The 18,481-nt window shown below is 44.5% G+C and overlaps 1 protein-coding gene across 1 annotated transcript; it reads left to right on the forward strand.

The window, feature by feature from the left end:
• Nucleotides 1-213: 213 nt before the first annotated feature.
• Nucleotides 214-1,083, forward strand: CTXN3 (cortexin 3; the record flags this gene model as incomplete). Its single annotated transcript, XM_082191688.1, has 1 exon — nucleotides 214-1,083. One exon carries the CDS (start codon nucleotides 214-216, stop codon nucleotides 505-507), a length of 294 nt encoding a protein of 97 aa, XP_082047814.1. The 3' UTR covers nucleotides 508-1,083.
• Nucleotides 1,084-18,481: the final 17,398 nt, after the last annotated feature.

An 18,481-nucleotide genomic window follows, 5' to 3' on the forward strand; every position in this document is an offset into this window, starting at 1 on the left:
GCATAGTCCATTAACTTCATTCTCCATTCTTCAATTGTCGGTAACTCTTCTTGCTTCCATTTCTGCCTCATCTAGGGTCTCAAAGAAATGTTTCTCTCTTTGCATCTTCAGAGCCTTGACATCCTACTCAAGACAGACTTACTTATACTTTCATTTCTCATCTCTTCAGTTTCAGGCAATGAAGGACCTGCGAATGATTCTTACCATGCCCTGATGATGAAAAGAAGAAGATTGTGGAATTCCTTGGTTCCTCTTTCCTGGAGAATGGATGGCGAGTCCTTCACCTCTGCTTTCTTCTCTTCTGGGAACATTCCCGCAGAAACCGGCATCACCCTGGAACAGAAAACAACCTTTGTCTTTGTCGTTTTGTTATTCATTTTCCTCGGAATCCTCATTGTCCGGTGTTTCCGGATTCTCCTAGACCCCTATAGGAGCATGCCAACCTCTACCTGGGCAGATGGAATCAACGGACTAGAGAAAGGACAATTTGATTATGCCCTGGCTTAAAAACCAAGGATGCAAAAACTTTATCGATAAGTCTCTGTCATGTGGAACCCGTTTCTCGCACGGGCGAAAATATGAAGGCGTTGTTGTTTTTAAGCAGCTGTAAGGCAGGTGTGGGGAATCTTTGGCCCTCCAGATGTTGGTGAACAACTTGGTCAGTGGTTATGCTTGCTGGAGCTGTAGTTCATCAACATCTGGAGAGTCAAAATTTCCCCACAGCTGCTGATGGGAAACCAGCAATTTCCTCCAAGAAGAAAAGATGGAAATTTTTCGTATGCAAAATTCAGCTTTGGGTATACAACGCACACAATATCTTTTAGCTCAGACAGCACTTTGATTTGCAGCTGCCTTATTTCTAAAAGGAGATGGCTATTCCCTCTCTCCCCTCTCACCTACCTCCAAACCTTTAATGAGCATATCCATATTTAAAAGCAAGCATGTGATTTTTGTGGCTTGTGTGTGGACATTAGGTAATGTTTTTCGAGCACAGGCAAAAAAATGTATTTCCACTCCACTTGTCCCTCTTACCAGGAAGGTAAAGGTTTCTCAGCAACCTTAATTAAAGATTGATAGCTTCAAGGGCTGATTTCAGTGGAAAATATGGCTCACTCACAGTACAACCTTGATTAGGAAACCATGACTGAAATCATAGATATAAATCAGGAGTGCCTTTCCAAGACTGACGGTATATAATCTGCTTCGTTTCAAATTATGCTAGGTTCTTTTAGGTTTGTTTCATGTTAGGTCAGCTGTAGCAATTTTAGTTAAACTCACTATATATATATATATATATATATATATATATATATATATATATATGCAGGTTTTGGTGTCTTCGGGTGTCTTCCCGTGTAAGAGTCGGGGTGTCTGTGCGACGTTTCGACGAGGTCTCACTCGTCATCTTCAGGCTGGTGCTTTCAGCTTCTTGTTACTGGAACAGAGCATAATCTGGTGTTTGAGTTCCTATAAATACTGTTGAGGGGTGTGGTGTATAGCCTCCAACGTTCTGGGCAGAGAGGAAGTTCTTAGATTAGTGTGCCTTTTCTTCTTTTGTTCCTTAATTACTTGAGGGATATCTTGAGTGATTTCATGAGTGATATTCTGAATACCACTGGGTGGGTCATGAAATCACTCAAGATATCCCTCAAGTAATTAAGGAACAAAAGAAGAAAAGGCACACTAATCTAAGAACTTCCTCTCTGCCCAGAACGTTGGAGGCTATACACCACACCCCTCAACAGTATTTATAGGAACTCAAACACCAGATTATGCTCTGTTCCAGTAACAAGAAGCCGAAAGCACCAGCCTGAAGATGACGAGTGAGACCTCGTCGAAACGTCGCACAGACACCCCGACTCTTACACGGGAAGACACCCGAAGACACCAAAACCTGCATTCCTGTACCCGTGAAAATCTACGAAAGCATATATATATATATATATATACGCGCACACCTGCTCCCAGTACAGGGGTACCTCGGGTTACATACGCTTCAGGTTACATATGCTTCAGGTTACAGACTCCGCTAACCCAGAAATAATACCTCAGGTTAAGAACATTGCTTCAGTATGAGAACAGAAATCGTGCTCCGGCGGCGCAGCAGCAGCAGGAGGCCCCATTAGCTAAAGTGGTGCTTCAGGTTAAGAACACATTCAGGTTAAGAATGGATCTCCAGAATGAATTAAGTACTTAACCCGAGGTACCACTGTAGTGCTGTCTGGACAGAGTTTTAGGGCTGGAGTCCAGAGTCATACTCAACAGAATGAACAGAAAGGCCCCCTAAATGCAAAAGAGTTGGCTTACCCCATTTTGAAGTAAGGGCTACTCCAAATTTCTTTTTTATTGCATATTCGTGATGATTTGTGCTCAGAAGGATGTGTCCATTTAGTTCTTTCAATTTCGCATCCTGGATCGCACCACATTAAGAGCTCATCCGAATCAGAAGTTGGTTTCATGGATGCATCCAGCATTAGCAAGAAATAGACAATTCACAGCAGATCAGGCTTGTATGAAATGCCTTCAGGAAGGCACAACTACAGCTCATACATTCAGGTCGGTGCAATCGGTTTCCATTCACACTGTAGATCAGGGGCATAGCGTGGGTTGCTGTTGCCCGGGGCAGGGCAAGTGTTGCGCCGCCCTGGTGGACTGGGCAGCAGTCAGTCCCTTTGCCAACCAGCATCTAATCAAGGGAGTCTTTCCTTACAAGCTAGGCCCAAACTGGGATCAGAGAAAAGACAGAGAAACTTGAAGACCAGGAGCACTGCTGTCAACTTGCCCTCCTGTCCTTGTAGCAAGGCGCACCTGCAGTGCCTTCCTGCCTTCCTCTTCCTCCCTCCTCGGTGGGCAGTGGTGGCTCCCTCTCTCCCTCTCAGCCGGCCCAGTGGTAGACCACGCGTGGGTGTTCCTTCGCTGGCCACAAGGAGAAGAAGACACCACTTCCACCCCAGCCCCGAATGACCAGCCTGGGTGCGGTTTGCCTCCTCACAGCTCCTGCCTCAATGAGGGAGCCTGTTGTGGGTTGACCACCTGGTTGACCACCTCAGAAATTTGTGCCCGGGGCCATGGCCCCCCATGCTACGCCACTGCTGTAGGTTAACAATGTGCTAAAGGGGAACTCTTGCACAGCTCACCTTAATACAGCTGAATTACCACAGCTGTTGTGAATCAGAGTGGAGCGTTCTTACCATTCAGTCTTCATTTCCTGGGCTTCCAGGGAGGTCGATGGGATACTGTGTACCTGGACAGACGCTTAAGGTGCAAATGCAACCTTACAGCACAATCCTAGACATGTTTACTTAGAAGCAAGTACCACTGAGTTCAATGGGATTTACTCTGGATTAAAAGGGAGGGTTGTAGCCCTAGGCAACTGCACAAACACAATGCTCTCATCTTGAATTAACAATAGTAATAGTTGCTACCTTTCTTACTGGACTTACGCAGAATAGCGCCAACAGATCTAAGTCCCCATTATTTAAAAGTCATCTCCTAAAATTCACAAAGGAAATAGGAGATTGAAGCACATGGCTGCCAATGGATTTTATTCTTGCCCCGGTCGTAACTCTCCTTGCTTATGATGACCTTCCTGAACTGATGCTCCATCTTTCATTCTCCTCAACTTCCTCCAGTCTGTGGTCACCAGTGATTATATTCCACCCCCAGGTCTTGCAAGTCTGAATAATGCATGCCCCTCAACTTCCTAGAATAGCAGGCAAATCACTATGGCAATACATCTTCCTCCCTTCCTCCCCCTTTGTCAGGATTCAGAAAGAAAATCTATGGATATTATAATTTCATTTATCATATAAATTCTAATAATGTAATATCCATGGTTTCTTCAGTGACAAAGGCTAAACATTTAATGGATTTATTGGCATGCTTCATGTAAGTGGTGATTTAAATTCCAGAAAGCAACAAATTTAGATGCAAGACCGAATCATTTTTCCCGGATAGAAAACAACATGAATTTATTTATTTTTACACTGTAGCAAGGCTCCAGCAAATATCTGCACATCTGCCCAGCTTAGGAAGAAATCAGATCTATTGATTAAAAGCGTGCTGTACATGATAAAGGCAGATGTTTCATTGCTCACCTTTAGATTTGCAAGCATGCTAGCAATTTGCTTGACAAATATGTCAAACCCCATGCATTGAGACCATCCTCTTCCCTGCTCCCTCCTCACAAGGATTCCAGAACTGTACCTGCATTCTGACATACCAAAATATTAGGTACGTTTGTCACCCAGCTAATGGTCAATGGTGGACTTCCACCTTATGCACACCCCATCATTCAAGGTCTCTTTATATTTCCACCTTTTAGGAGTGGAGGCTTCATTGAACTTGACAGTCTTCCTTGTCTTTGACAGGGCCACTTATCCTTCCTTTCATCCATAGCTTCTTGCTCATACCTATTGATCTTCCAGACTTCCTTTAGAATCTACATCCCTTCATTCATACAGGCACTTGTTTTCTCTAGGCTCAGACAGTGGCATAGCGTGGTTTGCTGGTGTCCGGGCACGCATGTGCACACCGGGGGCAGAGGGTGAACGGAGTCTCCTGTGACAGCCCAGCCCTCGCCGCCAACCACCGCTGGAGCAACTCCCCCCATTGGACCCAAACAGGGCCACACTGCACCACCTGCCTACCGCCTGACCATGTGGGGAGCACGCCAAGTGAGGAGCAAGCGAGCACTCGCCAGGCAACCATTCAGTGAGGGGGGTGGGGATGTGGTGGTGAGGCTGGGCCAGGCTCCAGGGCCTAGAGACCCCTGGCAGCAAGCAGGGAAGGACGAGGAGCTGGGGACAGGGTCCGCCAGGACACGCCTGGGTGGGATCACCACAGAAGCTGGTGCCTGCTGTCTTGCCAAATGCAAGGTGGTTCTTTCAAAATGAAATTCAGAAGTAATACAAAACAGAAGTGAGTGAGAAGATTAAAGATCCTATTCTAAGCAGCAAGCAATATACACATACCGAGCAAGCACTTCAATCTGCCACTTGGAAGCCCTCAAGAAGCGGCGAAGTGACTCCACCAGGTAGCCTCAGTTTGCACGGCCCCACAGCCGTCAGTCTGTGCATGAGCTTCTCCAAAAAACTCTGCCCAAAGCCATCCAATTTATAGATAGCTAGCATGTGTGGTTTGCCCAACTGACTACGTGCAGGTCATTCATTAGCCTACCCTTCCCAATGCCTCACTTTCTCAAAACAATGTCCAACATCAAAGAAGGTACCCAGCACTATCACTTCCTTCCAACTAGTTAGGGCATTAAAGGCTGTTCTCATGCCATCAAAGAACAAGAGATAAGAAGGGCAAGGAACAGAGGCAGAAGGAGCAACCATGTTAGATCACTAACTCCCCTATAAACAATTTATCTTCTGGATAGATTGCCCATACACCTGCATGGGGGCACCTGGTTCATGCTCCCTCAAAATTGTGTGTCCAGGGCCACAGCCCCCTTGGGCTCCTCATGCCATGCCCCTGTGCTCAGATATTGTCCATAGGATGACTGGCTGGCAGCTGAATGTATGAACTGGCACCATGGGAACACAGAGTGTCTCTAAAGTCACATAGAAGTTGTACCCAGCATGAGCAGTCTGTGATGAACAATTGATATATTCAAGCCATTCAGACACACCTGAACGTGTATGTATGAACTCGCCACATACTTGTAAGCATGCTTAGACTTTTAAGGTCTTATTTGATTCTCGCCATTGGAGATAAAGCTATCTGCCCAATTATTAAAGTGCATTAGTGGGACATGTCCTTCAGAACCACAGTCAATTAGGAAATCATTTGTCAAAACTGGATGCAGTTTATAATTTAAACAACCTGAAATTCTTGTTCTGTCTGTCGGAGCAAATCTCTCTGGGTGGATCTACACGCTGGAAAAAAACACATCATAAATAAGTCAGAAATTAAATTGTTAAAAGAAAAGGGGGAAAAACATTATGGAAAATCATGTAGAATTTTTTTACTCTCTGGCACCATCTGGTGTTGCATGCTTACAAAACATTCAAAACACTGCTTCCTGACTAATGTAGCTGAGTCCCCAGTGTAGGATCTCTCTCTCAGAAAATATGTTGCGTAGGGAACATGTCAAATTAGAGAGTTGTGATATTGACTCAATTGTACAATATGTCCTTGGGTTCTGTGACTCAGTCCTTCTCGACACTAGGGGATTTTAGCAAAAACAATCTCACACTTGCTACTGGTTGCACTAGCAGAATCCCTCGTGCATCTATTGTTGTTGTTGTTTAGTCATTTAGTCATGTCTGACTCTTCATGACCCCATGGACCAGAGCACGCCAGGCACTCCTGTCTTCCACTGCCTCCCGCAGTTTGGTCAGACTCATGCTGGTAGCTTCAAGAACACTGTCCAACCATCTTGTCCTCTGTCGTCCCCTTCTCCTTGTGCCCTCCATCTTTCCCAACATCAGGGTCTTTTCCAGGGAGTCTTCTCTTCTCATGAGGTGGCCAAAGTATTGGAGCCTCAGCTTCATGATCTGTCCTTCCAGTGAGCACTCAGGGCTGATTTCCTTAAGAATGGAGCGGTTTGATCTTCTTGCAGTCCATGGGACTCTCAAAAGTCTCCTCCAACACCATAATTCAAAAGCATCAATTCTTCGGTGATCAGCCTTCTTTATGGTCCAGCTCTCACTTTCATACATCACTACTGGGAAAACCATAGCTTTAAATATACGGATCTATTAGACCTGCCCAAAAATGTTATATGAAAATAAACTTACAGTGCGGTCCTATTCATGTCTACTTAAATGTTAGTCCCATTGAGCTCTATGGACTTACTCAAGCAAGGATGAAGAACTAGGTCAGTCCATAGAAGTGGCCAATTCTCCTTGGATCATTTTGACAAGTTGGTGGGCTCGTATAGCCCCAATCTTGCCATTACTGCACCCATTCCCTTCCCAGTAAGGGATGCTGCTTACTGGGAGACTCTTGCTGGGGCTCCATCCCACTGGGCAATCCACTCTTGCAGTTGATTATTCAATATCGTGAGTGCCAATTTCCATTCTGAAGTAGCATACTCCACACACAGGCAAACCACCACAGCAGAAGTGTCCTACTTTACAAAGGAGAAGAGGTCTTTCTGCTCCAAATCTGGTTTAAAAGTAAATAACCATAAGGAGGGAGAGCAGAGTCTCTGAAAATGTCCACCAACAATTAAAAGGTAAAAGGTAAAGGACCCCTGGATAGTTATGTCCAGTCAAAGGTGACTATGGGGTTGCAGCGCTCATCTCGCTTTCAGGCTGAGGGAGCCAGCATTTGTCCACAGACAGCTTTCCGGGTCATGTGACCAGCATGACTAAACCGCTTTTGGCACAACGGGCCACCATGACGGAAACCAGAGCACACAGAAACTCCGTTTACCTTCCTGCCGCAGCGGTACCTATTTATCTACTTGCACTGGTGTGCTTTCGAACTGCTAGGTTGGCAGGAACTGGGAGAGTGCAACGGGAGCTCACCCCGTTGTGGGGATTCAAACCACTGACCTACCGATCAGCAAACCCAAGAGGCTCAGTGGTTTAGACCACAGTTCCTCTTGTGTCCCGAATAAACAAGCACACAATCACTGATAGGTCCACCCGCCATTGTGAAGCTCAAAGCAATGAAGATGATGCCTCCACAGCTGTTGCCATTGTCTGTGGGTTTCTTGTGATGTCACAAAAGCACTTGGCAACTGAGTGGATATAAAGGCAGGCCAAGGGGAAAGCCCTTTTCTGTTTCCAGCAGGACACACCTGGCAATGGATGTGACATTCAGCACTGCCCAGGTTTCTTCCACTTGGAGGAGGCAAACTGGAGAATGGAAGGAGGCAATCCTTTGGCAGTGGGATGCTGGGAGTGATAATAAAGCAAGTTTCCTTGCTTGAAGGCTGCTGGCCACCTGCATCCCTATAAAAATTAGCATCCAGACAACAGACTAAGCACCAGGTCACCTGATGCATTTCTATTTAAATCTGTGCCCTCTTTTGGCTTTTTTGGGGGGGTGGGGTGTGTGTGATGTAGTTCCCCTGTTTTAGCAATGCCACTCTACATCTCAGTGGGAAGTGGCCAAAGACTTGGAAGGTCAGCATCCAGGCCATGGCAAATGAATATCTCAAAGATTGCTCTTCCCAACTGATAATCCCATCAGCTGATACTGCTGGGCTGCTTGAAATTGCAGTAAGAGACACCCGAAAACGTCTGCTGCTAATAGATCGGATCATATCTGATGAGAGGCTTATATTGCTTTTGGCCAGCCGTTGCTGCTGTCCAGAGAATAAAAATAAATTTCAGAGATATGGCTATCAGAGAGTCCGTTTTAAGATGAAAACCTGAAATTAAAACTTTAAAAACAATGAACATACACCCAATATACCAAGGGGGTTTTCATTATGGCCACTGACTGCCAAATCAGAAATAATTTTTGCACAAATTATTGAGGTGACCACAGCATAGAGAGCATCTCTGCAGGCCACATAAGGATCAGTATAGCTGCTAATGGAGAAACTGACTCAACGGGGAATTGCAGTGCTGAAAATCCTAGGAAGCCATAACACTTAGCGATTTGGAGAGTGGTCTCCTGTTACAGGAGGCACATAAATGTTATTGTTCTGTGCAAGTGCGTACCGTTTTATGCACTTTTATGGGATGCCACTGACAGTTTGGCGAGAGATGGTATATTGTCCTGTTGGCAACTTCCAAATGCTTTTATGTGCTATAAAGAGGATATTTGAGTGCAATTCCCCTCTGCCTGATAACAAAGATGTATATATGTATTTGTGTGTCTGCATGTCTGGTAGCTGACCATTAAATATCTTTATTAGCAATATGGGCAAATAGCAGCAGCTGATGTCATGTAAATTCAAACAGGAAGTATACGTTGTCAAAGGTGATTGTTTGCTTCCTCAGAGAGGGATACATGTGTGGGTCATATTTTCTCTTTTTTAAAAACAAAAAAACATGTTAGAAACATGTATAAGCCCCATTAGAGTCTTACCATTTAAAATATGTATATTGTTGCAGTGGAAGTTTTTAATGTTTGATGTTTTATCGTGTTTTTAATATTCTGTAGGGAGCCGCCCAGAGTGGCTGGGGAAACCCAACCAGATGGGCAGGGTATAAAATAATATATGATGGTGATGGTGATGATGACATCTATTGCATGATGTCACCAATCCATGTGGAAGCAGCTATATAAGAATCAGAAGCTCAGGTAGACAGCATGGTTCTATTCAGATATCTGTTGCGCTCTGATTCCTGTCAGTGCCAAAAAGCATGACCAATGGTCAGAGAAGGTTGGAGTGGAGGAATCTGGAAAATACAACTCTGGCTACTTCTGCAAGAGTGGAGAAGGCTCCTGAACATTTAATGGTTGTCCAACTTTAGGAAGAATAGGTAACATCACCCTCACAGATACAATATAACTTCATAAACCGCCAAATGTCCAAAAGACCGCCATGTCCTGAACAGTCTAGAAGGTGGTACTCCTACCAGCTGGGCAACTGATGAGTCATCTGAATTGAAGTCCTTCTCAAGTCTGCACCCTGAAACAGAGGACATGCCACCAGTCTCGAATCAACTTCAAATCAAGGACTACCACGGAGAAGGACAGGAATGGTAAGCCTTTTCCACCCCATTTAGCTAGGCTGAACCGGGGGTGAAGGAAAGGCACTGAAAGGGCTGAAATGTATATTTTCTTTCCCCCCCTATAATTTTTATTAAATTTTCTGTTTTACATTTTAGAGTATTCTAAAAGTACCAATGACTTCCCTTCTTCTCATTCCGTGGTTCATTTTACATACCATAAATCCCTGCATATTTTAGATAAACTAAACCATTCAGTATTCCATTATTAGAGCCATCAAAACTTATTTACACCGTTGAATTTGTCTGAATGCTGCCCACGTTTTCAAGTGTACACAATTTCCCCCCACATCACCAATAAACATTTTCCGATCTTCTTTAAGCATATGTTCTTCTTGTTCTCTTATTCTGTATGTTAAGTCCGCAAGCTGCGCATATTCCATCAGCTTAAGTTGCCATTCTTCTTTAGTTGGGACCTTGCTCGTTTTACATTTTTGGGCTAACAAAACACGGGCCGCACCAGTGGCATACATATGTAAATAACCCTTTTTGACACCTGAAATGCATATATTCTTAACGCTCTGCGGATAATGTCTGACCATTTGGAGATTGGCTAATGTTTCCGATGGATTAATGTTGGAACTTCAGGAAAACCACATGGATTCAGTATTAAAAAACCTGGATGCTTCCCACTCCCCAAAAATATTAACTCTGCCTTTATTGAACAAAAGCAGAGCAGCTGCATCCACCCCACTATTCCCCTATTCATTTTCATACAGGATGTGTGAGGGAAGGAGGAAATTGAGTGGAAAGCAGAATTGTGCCAGAATCGTATCTCCATAAAAGCTTTACATCATGAGTCTACGTTTGGCCTTCAGCTAGCGACTGACAGAGGAAGCTCAACAGTGGTTTTAAAATACCCCAGGAGCAATCAGTTGCTTCAGCAGAAATTCGGCACAATTGAGGTCTCTGAATTCACACAGAGCTACGGAAGATGAAACAATAGAAACTGGGGTAGAGCACTATCAGGTTCAGGCAGAGTACCACTGCATTCATCTCCGGTTTGTGTGCTTCCCACGGGCATCTGGTAGGCAGCTGTGAGAACAGGATACTGGACAAGACGGGCCATTGGCCTGATTAAGCAGGCTCTTCAATAGCATTACCTACAAAACTTCCAGCTTCTCCATCAATAACCTGCAAACGCTTCATATAAGGCTTGGTAAAGGTAAAGGGAGCCCTGACCATTAGGTCCAGTCATGGCCGACTCTGGGGTTGTGGCGCTCATCTCGCTTTACTGGCCGAGGGAGCCGGCGTACAGCTTCCGGGTCATGTGGCCAGCATGACTAAGCCACTTCTGGCGAACCAGAGCAGCGCACAGAAACACCGTTTACCTTCCTACCAGAGCAGTACCTATTTATCTACTTGCACTTTGAAGTGCTTTCGAACTGCTAGGTTGTCAGGAGCTGTGACCGAGCAACGGGAGCTCACCCCGTCGTGGGGATTCGAACCGCCGACCTTCTGATCGGCAAGTCCTAGGCTCTGTGGTTTAACCCACAGCGCCACCTGCGTCCCTAAGCCTTGGTAAAGATGCTCAACTGCAATAACATCTAACAGTGTAACCTATATTCACAAGGAGGTCCCATTGAGCTCAGTGAGGATGACTCCCTATCAAGCGATGGCCTAAATTTATACAATAGTAGTTGCCCATTAATACTTTTTATATTGACCCCTATTTCTTGAGAATTGCTTCTCATTTCTGCAAATATTCATATGTGATTTTGTATCTTGTGAAGTAGCTTTCAGTTCCATATAAATTTACCAGCATAAAGGCATGCTGACCCTTCATGAGGCTTTTTCAGACCCCCCCAAGAGTCCCTACTTTCCAGGGACACCCCTGATTCAGAGAAGCCGCCTCGGTTTCTGATTTGATCCTGGAATGTCCCGCTTTTACTTAGGACGTCCCTGTTTTCATTAGAGGAATGTTGGAGGGTATATATGCATTTTTAATAAGAGATAAAAAAACACACATCCCACATCCCCTTCCCTCCCCCCAAGTGTACAAATTTCATACCAATCTTGACATACCTGGCGATTCCCCTTCCACCCTTTTCCTGTTTTTTTATTTTTCTATTAAATCGCACATTCCACATTTTTAATCTTCAAATTTCTTCCTCTGTTAAATTTCTATTAATTCCTATTCTGCTGGATTTACTCAAGACTTGCTAAGTTATTTACTTGTTTATACTGGTTCTTAAAATACTCAATAAACATTTCCCAATCCTCTTCATATTCTTTATTGTCCTTTTCTCTTACCCTATTTGTTATGCCTGCCAATTTGGCATATTCAAGCATTTTAAACTACTTTTTATTCTGTATGTTTATGCTGTAAACCATCCTGAGATCTTCCAATGAAAAGCGGTATGCAAATTTAATAATGAATGAATGAACGAATGAATGAATGAATGTAAAAAGCCGGGGGAAAGGGGTGTATCTTCAGCATTCAACAGAATATTATGAAGCTTGGTCCTGTTCCTATCTCTTAGTCTTCCCCATCTTACAGGGTTGTTGTTTTTTAGGATTACTCCAAACAATCCTGAGCATTGTATCTTGTTGGTTGGTGCTGAGATTTGTTAGAAGACTCCTGTTTCCTTCACAGAGCTTCATTCTCAGAGTGGTTTAACCATCAATCCCTCTTTGCCAGGGAACTCTTGGGAATTGTAGCTCCTTTGGGGGAATAGGGGTCTCCTAACAAAGCTCAACAATGTGCGGTTCCCAGAATTCTTTGAGGGAAACCACGTTATAGTACTGCTCTAAACGCATCCTGCAGATGGGGCCGTAATAAAGTTGTTGTCTCCCTTCCTGGAGGGTGTGTCCTCTAAGCTTTTCACGACAGGTTTAGTTGTAATAACATGATGAATTATTGGATATTGAAACCCTAATACTAAATGGTTGGTTGCCCCTTCAACTAAACCATCTGAAATCTAATATGCCAGCACACCTAGTTTATGGGCAGCACCCAGATCAGGCACCACTGGTCCTGTTAGCTAGGGATGGTGGCAGCTGTAGTCCCAGAACAGCTGGAGGGCAGAGTTTGGGGATGCCTGACCCAGGCAGTCGTCTTCAGAGTGTTGCCTGCTGCCTTGTTATGAATGCTAGAAGGCAACGAAGGGGAGCCCATATTAATTTTCCAATGGAATTTCCTGCCCGAAATGATCAGATGGGTAAGAGCTCATTTCCCTCCTTCTGCTTTTCTATCTGATCCCTGTACTCGATATTAAATAGATAAGCAAGAAATAAAATTACTGTGTTCTGTAGCCTCAGAGAAATAAACCCCTGATTCTTTTGGCTGGTAATAAAACATTCCAAAGGGGTGAGAGAAATGAATCCTGGAAGGGAGCAAAAACCATCTTGACGACGGACGTTTCTGCATACGTATTAATTTGAAGAGGTTGAGTCAGACTTTGACGACAGTTTTGAATGAAAGGGACTGTCGTATGTGCTGTGCACATAAAAGAGGAGCAGAGTGCATCTGTGGATATGCAGAATGCCTTTCCCTTTCAGCAATTACAACAGCAGGTGATGTGGTGGGGGCTGCGTCGGTCACCTGACAGAGAGGAGGAGGAGCGAGGCGAGACCAGCAGAGAACAAATGTGCCAATCTGGCACTCCTGCCAGTTTCTTTGCACTGCGCTAACCTCACCCCTGCCTAAGCCTACTCCATCCTAGGATGAGCAGAAGCGACTCAAATGTGGGGAGCTCAGCTGAACAGGACAGCTCCATCACCCTGTCTGCTACAGATTGAGTCAACCCCATCAGCCCCTGTTCATCTGAGATGTAGCATCCAGGAAACTTAAGACTGCAGATTTGGGAGACTAGTTATCATGGCATCATCTAAATCTGCAAGTTCTATGAGTCCAATTCCTAAAGAGGTACATCAGAACATTTCTGTCAAGTAGCATTTACGCCAGCTATCGGTGCAGCATAGCAATGAAGCATGTGAAATGGAAAAGGTTTAGTTCAACTCTTGTTTCAGGTACAAGGTGATAGGTGGCCTGAGGCAAGGGTCTCAGTCTCCCCATCTTCAGTAAGGACATATTATATTAGGGGGCCATTGTATGGATCATAAAGTAGGAAGGTTAAACTTGAAATGCACTTAACGGAAGCTCATTAACACAGTACAGTGGTACCTCAGGTTACATACGCTTCAGGTTACAGACTCCACTAACCCAGAAATAGTACCTCAGGTTAAGAACTTTGCTTCAGGATGAGAACAGAAAGTGTTCCGGCGCCGCGGCAGCAGCAGGAGGCCCCATTAGTGGTGCTTCAGGTTAAGAACAGTTTCAGGTTAAGAACGGACCTCCGGAATGAATTCAGTACTTAACCCGAGGTACCACTGTATACAAAAGAGACTGAGGCAGAATCTAGACACATATTTAAAAAGCGGTGAAAATGCTTTTCTAAAAAAAGTTTTGAAAAGTACATGGAATTTGGCATAGCTCACTGTCACCATCTAGTGTCGCATTTGTATATTGCACTTTACAACACATTTAAAACGTTTAATTTGCAACTGTATAGCTGAGTCCTTGGTTCCTATTAGTGCAAGAGCTAAACATAATAAGCCCCTTTTAAAGGCCCTGACCTCATTAACGGCCATGCAGCCAGGCCATTCTTTATCTCAATTTGGATTGAGGCTGGCAAAAAAAGAAGAAAAATCAAAATGCAGTATTTCATAAGAAATGTCAGGATCGATACGGATTGTGGCTAACGTCACATGCACACCTCTTCCCAAACCAGCAGTGGGAACACATTGGTTGCAGAGTAAACACTTACCATTGCAGCATGCAGGCCCACTCTAGAAATGCAAATTCAAGTCCTGTTGCAATCAAAACCATATGTTCTGTTCTTTTCCCAAGCAGGCTTGAGCATTTGTTATTGCGTTACTATCACCATAATTGGAAATGGAGAACCGTTGCATATTACTCAGAAGTAAACCTGAGCGTTCAGTGGGGCTTACTCGAAAGTCAGTGTGCCCAGGTTTACAGGAAAAAAACACACAGATTGTTTAAAGATTAAAACGCTGCACAAACAATGTGATATTTTCAGACTACTAATTGACGGAGCATGGGGCTTGTTTTGTTTTCCTAAAGAGATGCCATCAGGTCTCTGTAACCATGACAATAGCCAGAGCAGCAGGTCTCTTAACAAAAATAAAATTTGCTCCTCCAAACGATGTCGGGTGCCTTGAAGAGGAGATCTCTGTTGTTTGTGTTGGGAATTATTTGACTGATAGCCATAATGCCATGTAGGAGCTCCAGTTTCTCTTACCGCATAAGCAACCTGGCCACTGGTGGTTTGGGGTGTTATTTTGTGAAGTTTTAGGTCGCTGACATCCACTGTTACTCTTTCTCTTATAAAATATGTAAATGATAAACAGAACCGTCCCATTTATCTTTTCTGAGAAACCCCACCGCTTTCAGAGGGACTTACTCCCAAGTAAGCACGCAGAGTCTCAATGGATTCCAGATTCAGGCTGTGATGTCCAGGGCATCTTCAAAAAAATGGAATGTGGAAAAAACTCACATCTGGTGATCACCACTCCTCACTTTTCAAATTAAAGAATGACTTCCTGCATCCAGTATGGGGAGTGGAGAACAAGCAGCTGCCAGCTGCGGACTAAAGGCACGTGTATTCTTATTTTTGGAAGCCTTGTCAAATTCAGAAAGAGTAAAACCCCCATCTCCAAGCAGTGTAGAGAAAACTGAAGCTACAACACACAACTTGAAATATTACAAAAATACAGTTACATGTAATTACATTAATACAAAGGCACCAATGTGTGTGTGTGTGTGTTTTTATTTATACATTTCAAATTTATACATTTCATTAATTTTACAATCAATTTAACATTTCAAATGTTTACTTCCTTCCCCCTCTTGCTGTGGTTCCTCAATTATTATATTTATATCTTCTGCATATCCAAGTTCATTTACCTTGCTCATTTAATTAATGTACTGTAAATATATACTCTTATGAAACTGCAGGTTATTCCAATAATCCTGCTAATGTTTTTTATCGGTTTACAATTTATCTGTAAAAATTCAATAAACCATTTCCATTCTTTTATAAAAAGTTTTTTGTCTAGATTTCTTATTCTTTCTGTAAGTTTCACCATTTCTGCATATTCCGTGAGTTTTTGTATCCATTCTTCCTTTTCTGGGACTTCTGCTTCTTCCCAATTTTGGGCGAGTAACATTCTTGCTGCTGTAGTAGCATACATAAATAGATTTCTATATGATTTAGGTAGTTCTGTCCCTATAATTCCTAAAAGAAAAGCTTCTGGTTGTGTTGTTGTTGTTTTTTTTAAAAAAGTTGTTTTGAACATTCTTTTCAATTCATTGTATATCATTTCCCAGTAAGGCACCAATATATACTGTATATATATCGGTATCAATTCATTTTCCTTCTGACACACCCTCTCTCTCAGTCACCGGGTTCCCACCCAGGCTCCGAAAAACTCTCAGCTCACCCACAAAAGTCTCACAACGAGAAGAGTTTTTGGAAGCAGAGGGCATCACCCTTGTCTCTCACTTGAGACTTGGTTTTTATGGGCAGACCCAAGGCGGATGGCGCTCCCTCAGGCTGCCCACAGAAATGCCCCATTCAGATGGGTGTGGGTGGCGCTGTGGTATAAACTACCAAGCCTCTTGGGCAGGCATCCCCAACCTGCGGCCGTCCAGATGTTTTGGCCTGCAACTCCCATGATCCCTAACTAACAGGACCAGTGGTCAGGGATGATGGGAGTTGTAGTCCAAAACATCTGGAGGGCAGAGGTTGAGGAAGCCTGCTGTTGGGCTTGCTGATCAGAAGGCTGGCAGTTTGAATCTGCATGCCGGGGTGAGCTCCCGTGGCTATGTCCCAGCTCCTGCCAACCTAGCAGTTCAAAAGCATGCCAGTGCAAGTAGATAAATAAGTACTGCTGTGACAGGAAGGTAAACAGCATTTCTGTGCACTCTGGCTTCTGTTACAGTGTCCCATTGTGCCAGAAGCTACAACGTCCTCCAGCTTCCAACATAGATACCAGCAACCTTCAAGCAAGCAAACTTGCCTTATTATCGCTCCCTAGCATCCCACTGCCAGAAGATAGCCTCCTTCCATTCACCAGTTTGCCTCCTCCAAGTGGGAGAAACCTGGGCGGTGCTGAATGTCACATTCATTGCCAGGTGTGTCCTGCTGGAAATAGAAAAGGGCTTTCCCCTTGGCCTGCCTTTATATCCACTCAGTTGCCAAGTGCTTTTGTGACATCACAAGAAACCCACAGCCAATGGTAACAGCTGGGGAGGCATCATCTTCATTGCTTTGAGCCTCACAATGGCAGGTGGACCTATCGGTGATTGTGTGCTTGTTTATTCAGGATGCGGATGGCACTGTGGTCTAAACCACTGAGCCTCTTGGGCTTGCTGAGTGGAAGGTCAGCGGTTATAACCCCATAGTCGCCTTTGACTGGACTTAACCATCCAGGGGTCCTTTTTACCCTTACCTATAAGTAGCAGTAAAGGGACGTGGGTGGCGCTGTGGGTAAAACCTCAGTGCCTAGGACTTGCTGATCGTATGGTCAGCGGTTCGAATCCCCGCGGCGGGGTGAGCTCCCGCCGTTCAGTCCCAGCTCCTGCCCACCTAGCAGTTCGAAAGCACCCTTAAGTGCAAGTAGATAAATAGGTACCGCTTTATAGCGGGAAGGTAAATGGCGTTTCCGTATGCGGCACTGGTGCTGGCTCACCAGTGCAGCTTCATCACGCTGGCCACGTGACCTGGAAGTGTCTTCGGCACCGGCTCTCGGCCTCTTAAGTGAGATGAGTGCACAACCCTAGAGTCGGTCATGACTGGCCCGTACGGGCAGGGGTACCCTTACCTATAAGTAGCAGTATATGCCAGAAGATGAGTCCTGGGGATCAGAAATGTCCATCGTTGCTGGGTGTTGCATGCATGTACGTTAGCCATGTTGAGAATTCCGTTCCACCTTAAGGAACAGACATGGGATTGTTATGTGTCACATGTCTGTTTACATTCCAGCACAGTATGCTGGGAACTTCCGTTGTGTATAGCTTTTGCTTTTGCTGTTCTCTCTGAGACAACAAGAGAGAGAGAGAACATGTTTCTTTGTCCTGATTTATGATTAATAAATCTGTAGTTATAGTACGCTTCCACAAGTCTCATGCCTATTCTGTGTGCGCAGTTCGATCTGCTGATAGTGTGCCCTGGCTTTGAAACCCGGGTCGCTGATTTACGTCGGAGCAGAAGTGATGGTCTTCGCAGCAGGGCGGCTGGAAGGAGACGGCCCAGCTGGGGCTAGCCAGTTGGCCTCCCAGCCCTCTGCATGCCGACAAGCCCCAGGGTGAATGCAGTTTTTGTTAAATTGTGGGTGAGCATATCAGACGACACAGCGATTCTCCAAACAGCTCTTGTTTATTCACAGGTCAGAACAGAACAGAGCTGAAGGGTTCAGCCAGCCTGCTTATATAGAGCTCCAGTACAACGTAACTGTAACAACTTTCTGTAACTATCCAAACACTGAATGTCACTTTCGATCCCTTATTTGCATATGTGGACCTGAACTATCTACAGTATCCCCCTGCTGGCCCAGGGTGAGAACTTCAGTACATAACAGCTTTTATTATGTATCCAAATAGCCAGTGGTATAAGCATGGATGTTCAATGCTCTCTGAAATCAGGAATATTGGAGGAAATGATCCCCCTAGTCGTGCAATAGTTAATCACAGAGCCGATGCTTTTCTTGAGACTATGCCATAGGCTCGAATGTTCCCCTGCAACTTCCTGTTCTGTTGCAAGCATATGTGTGGTGCCACCATTGCCACATGAGTCAGCATCACAGATTTCAAA

Source organism: Podarcis vaucheri, assembly GCF_965113315.1.
Source record: "Podarcis vaucheri genome assembly, chromosome: 11".
Lineage (NCBI taxonomy): Eukaryota > Metazoa > Chordata > Lepidosauria > Squamata > Lacertidae > Podarcis > Podarcis vaucheri.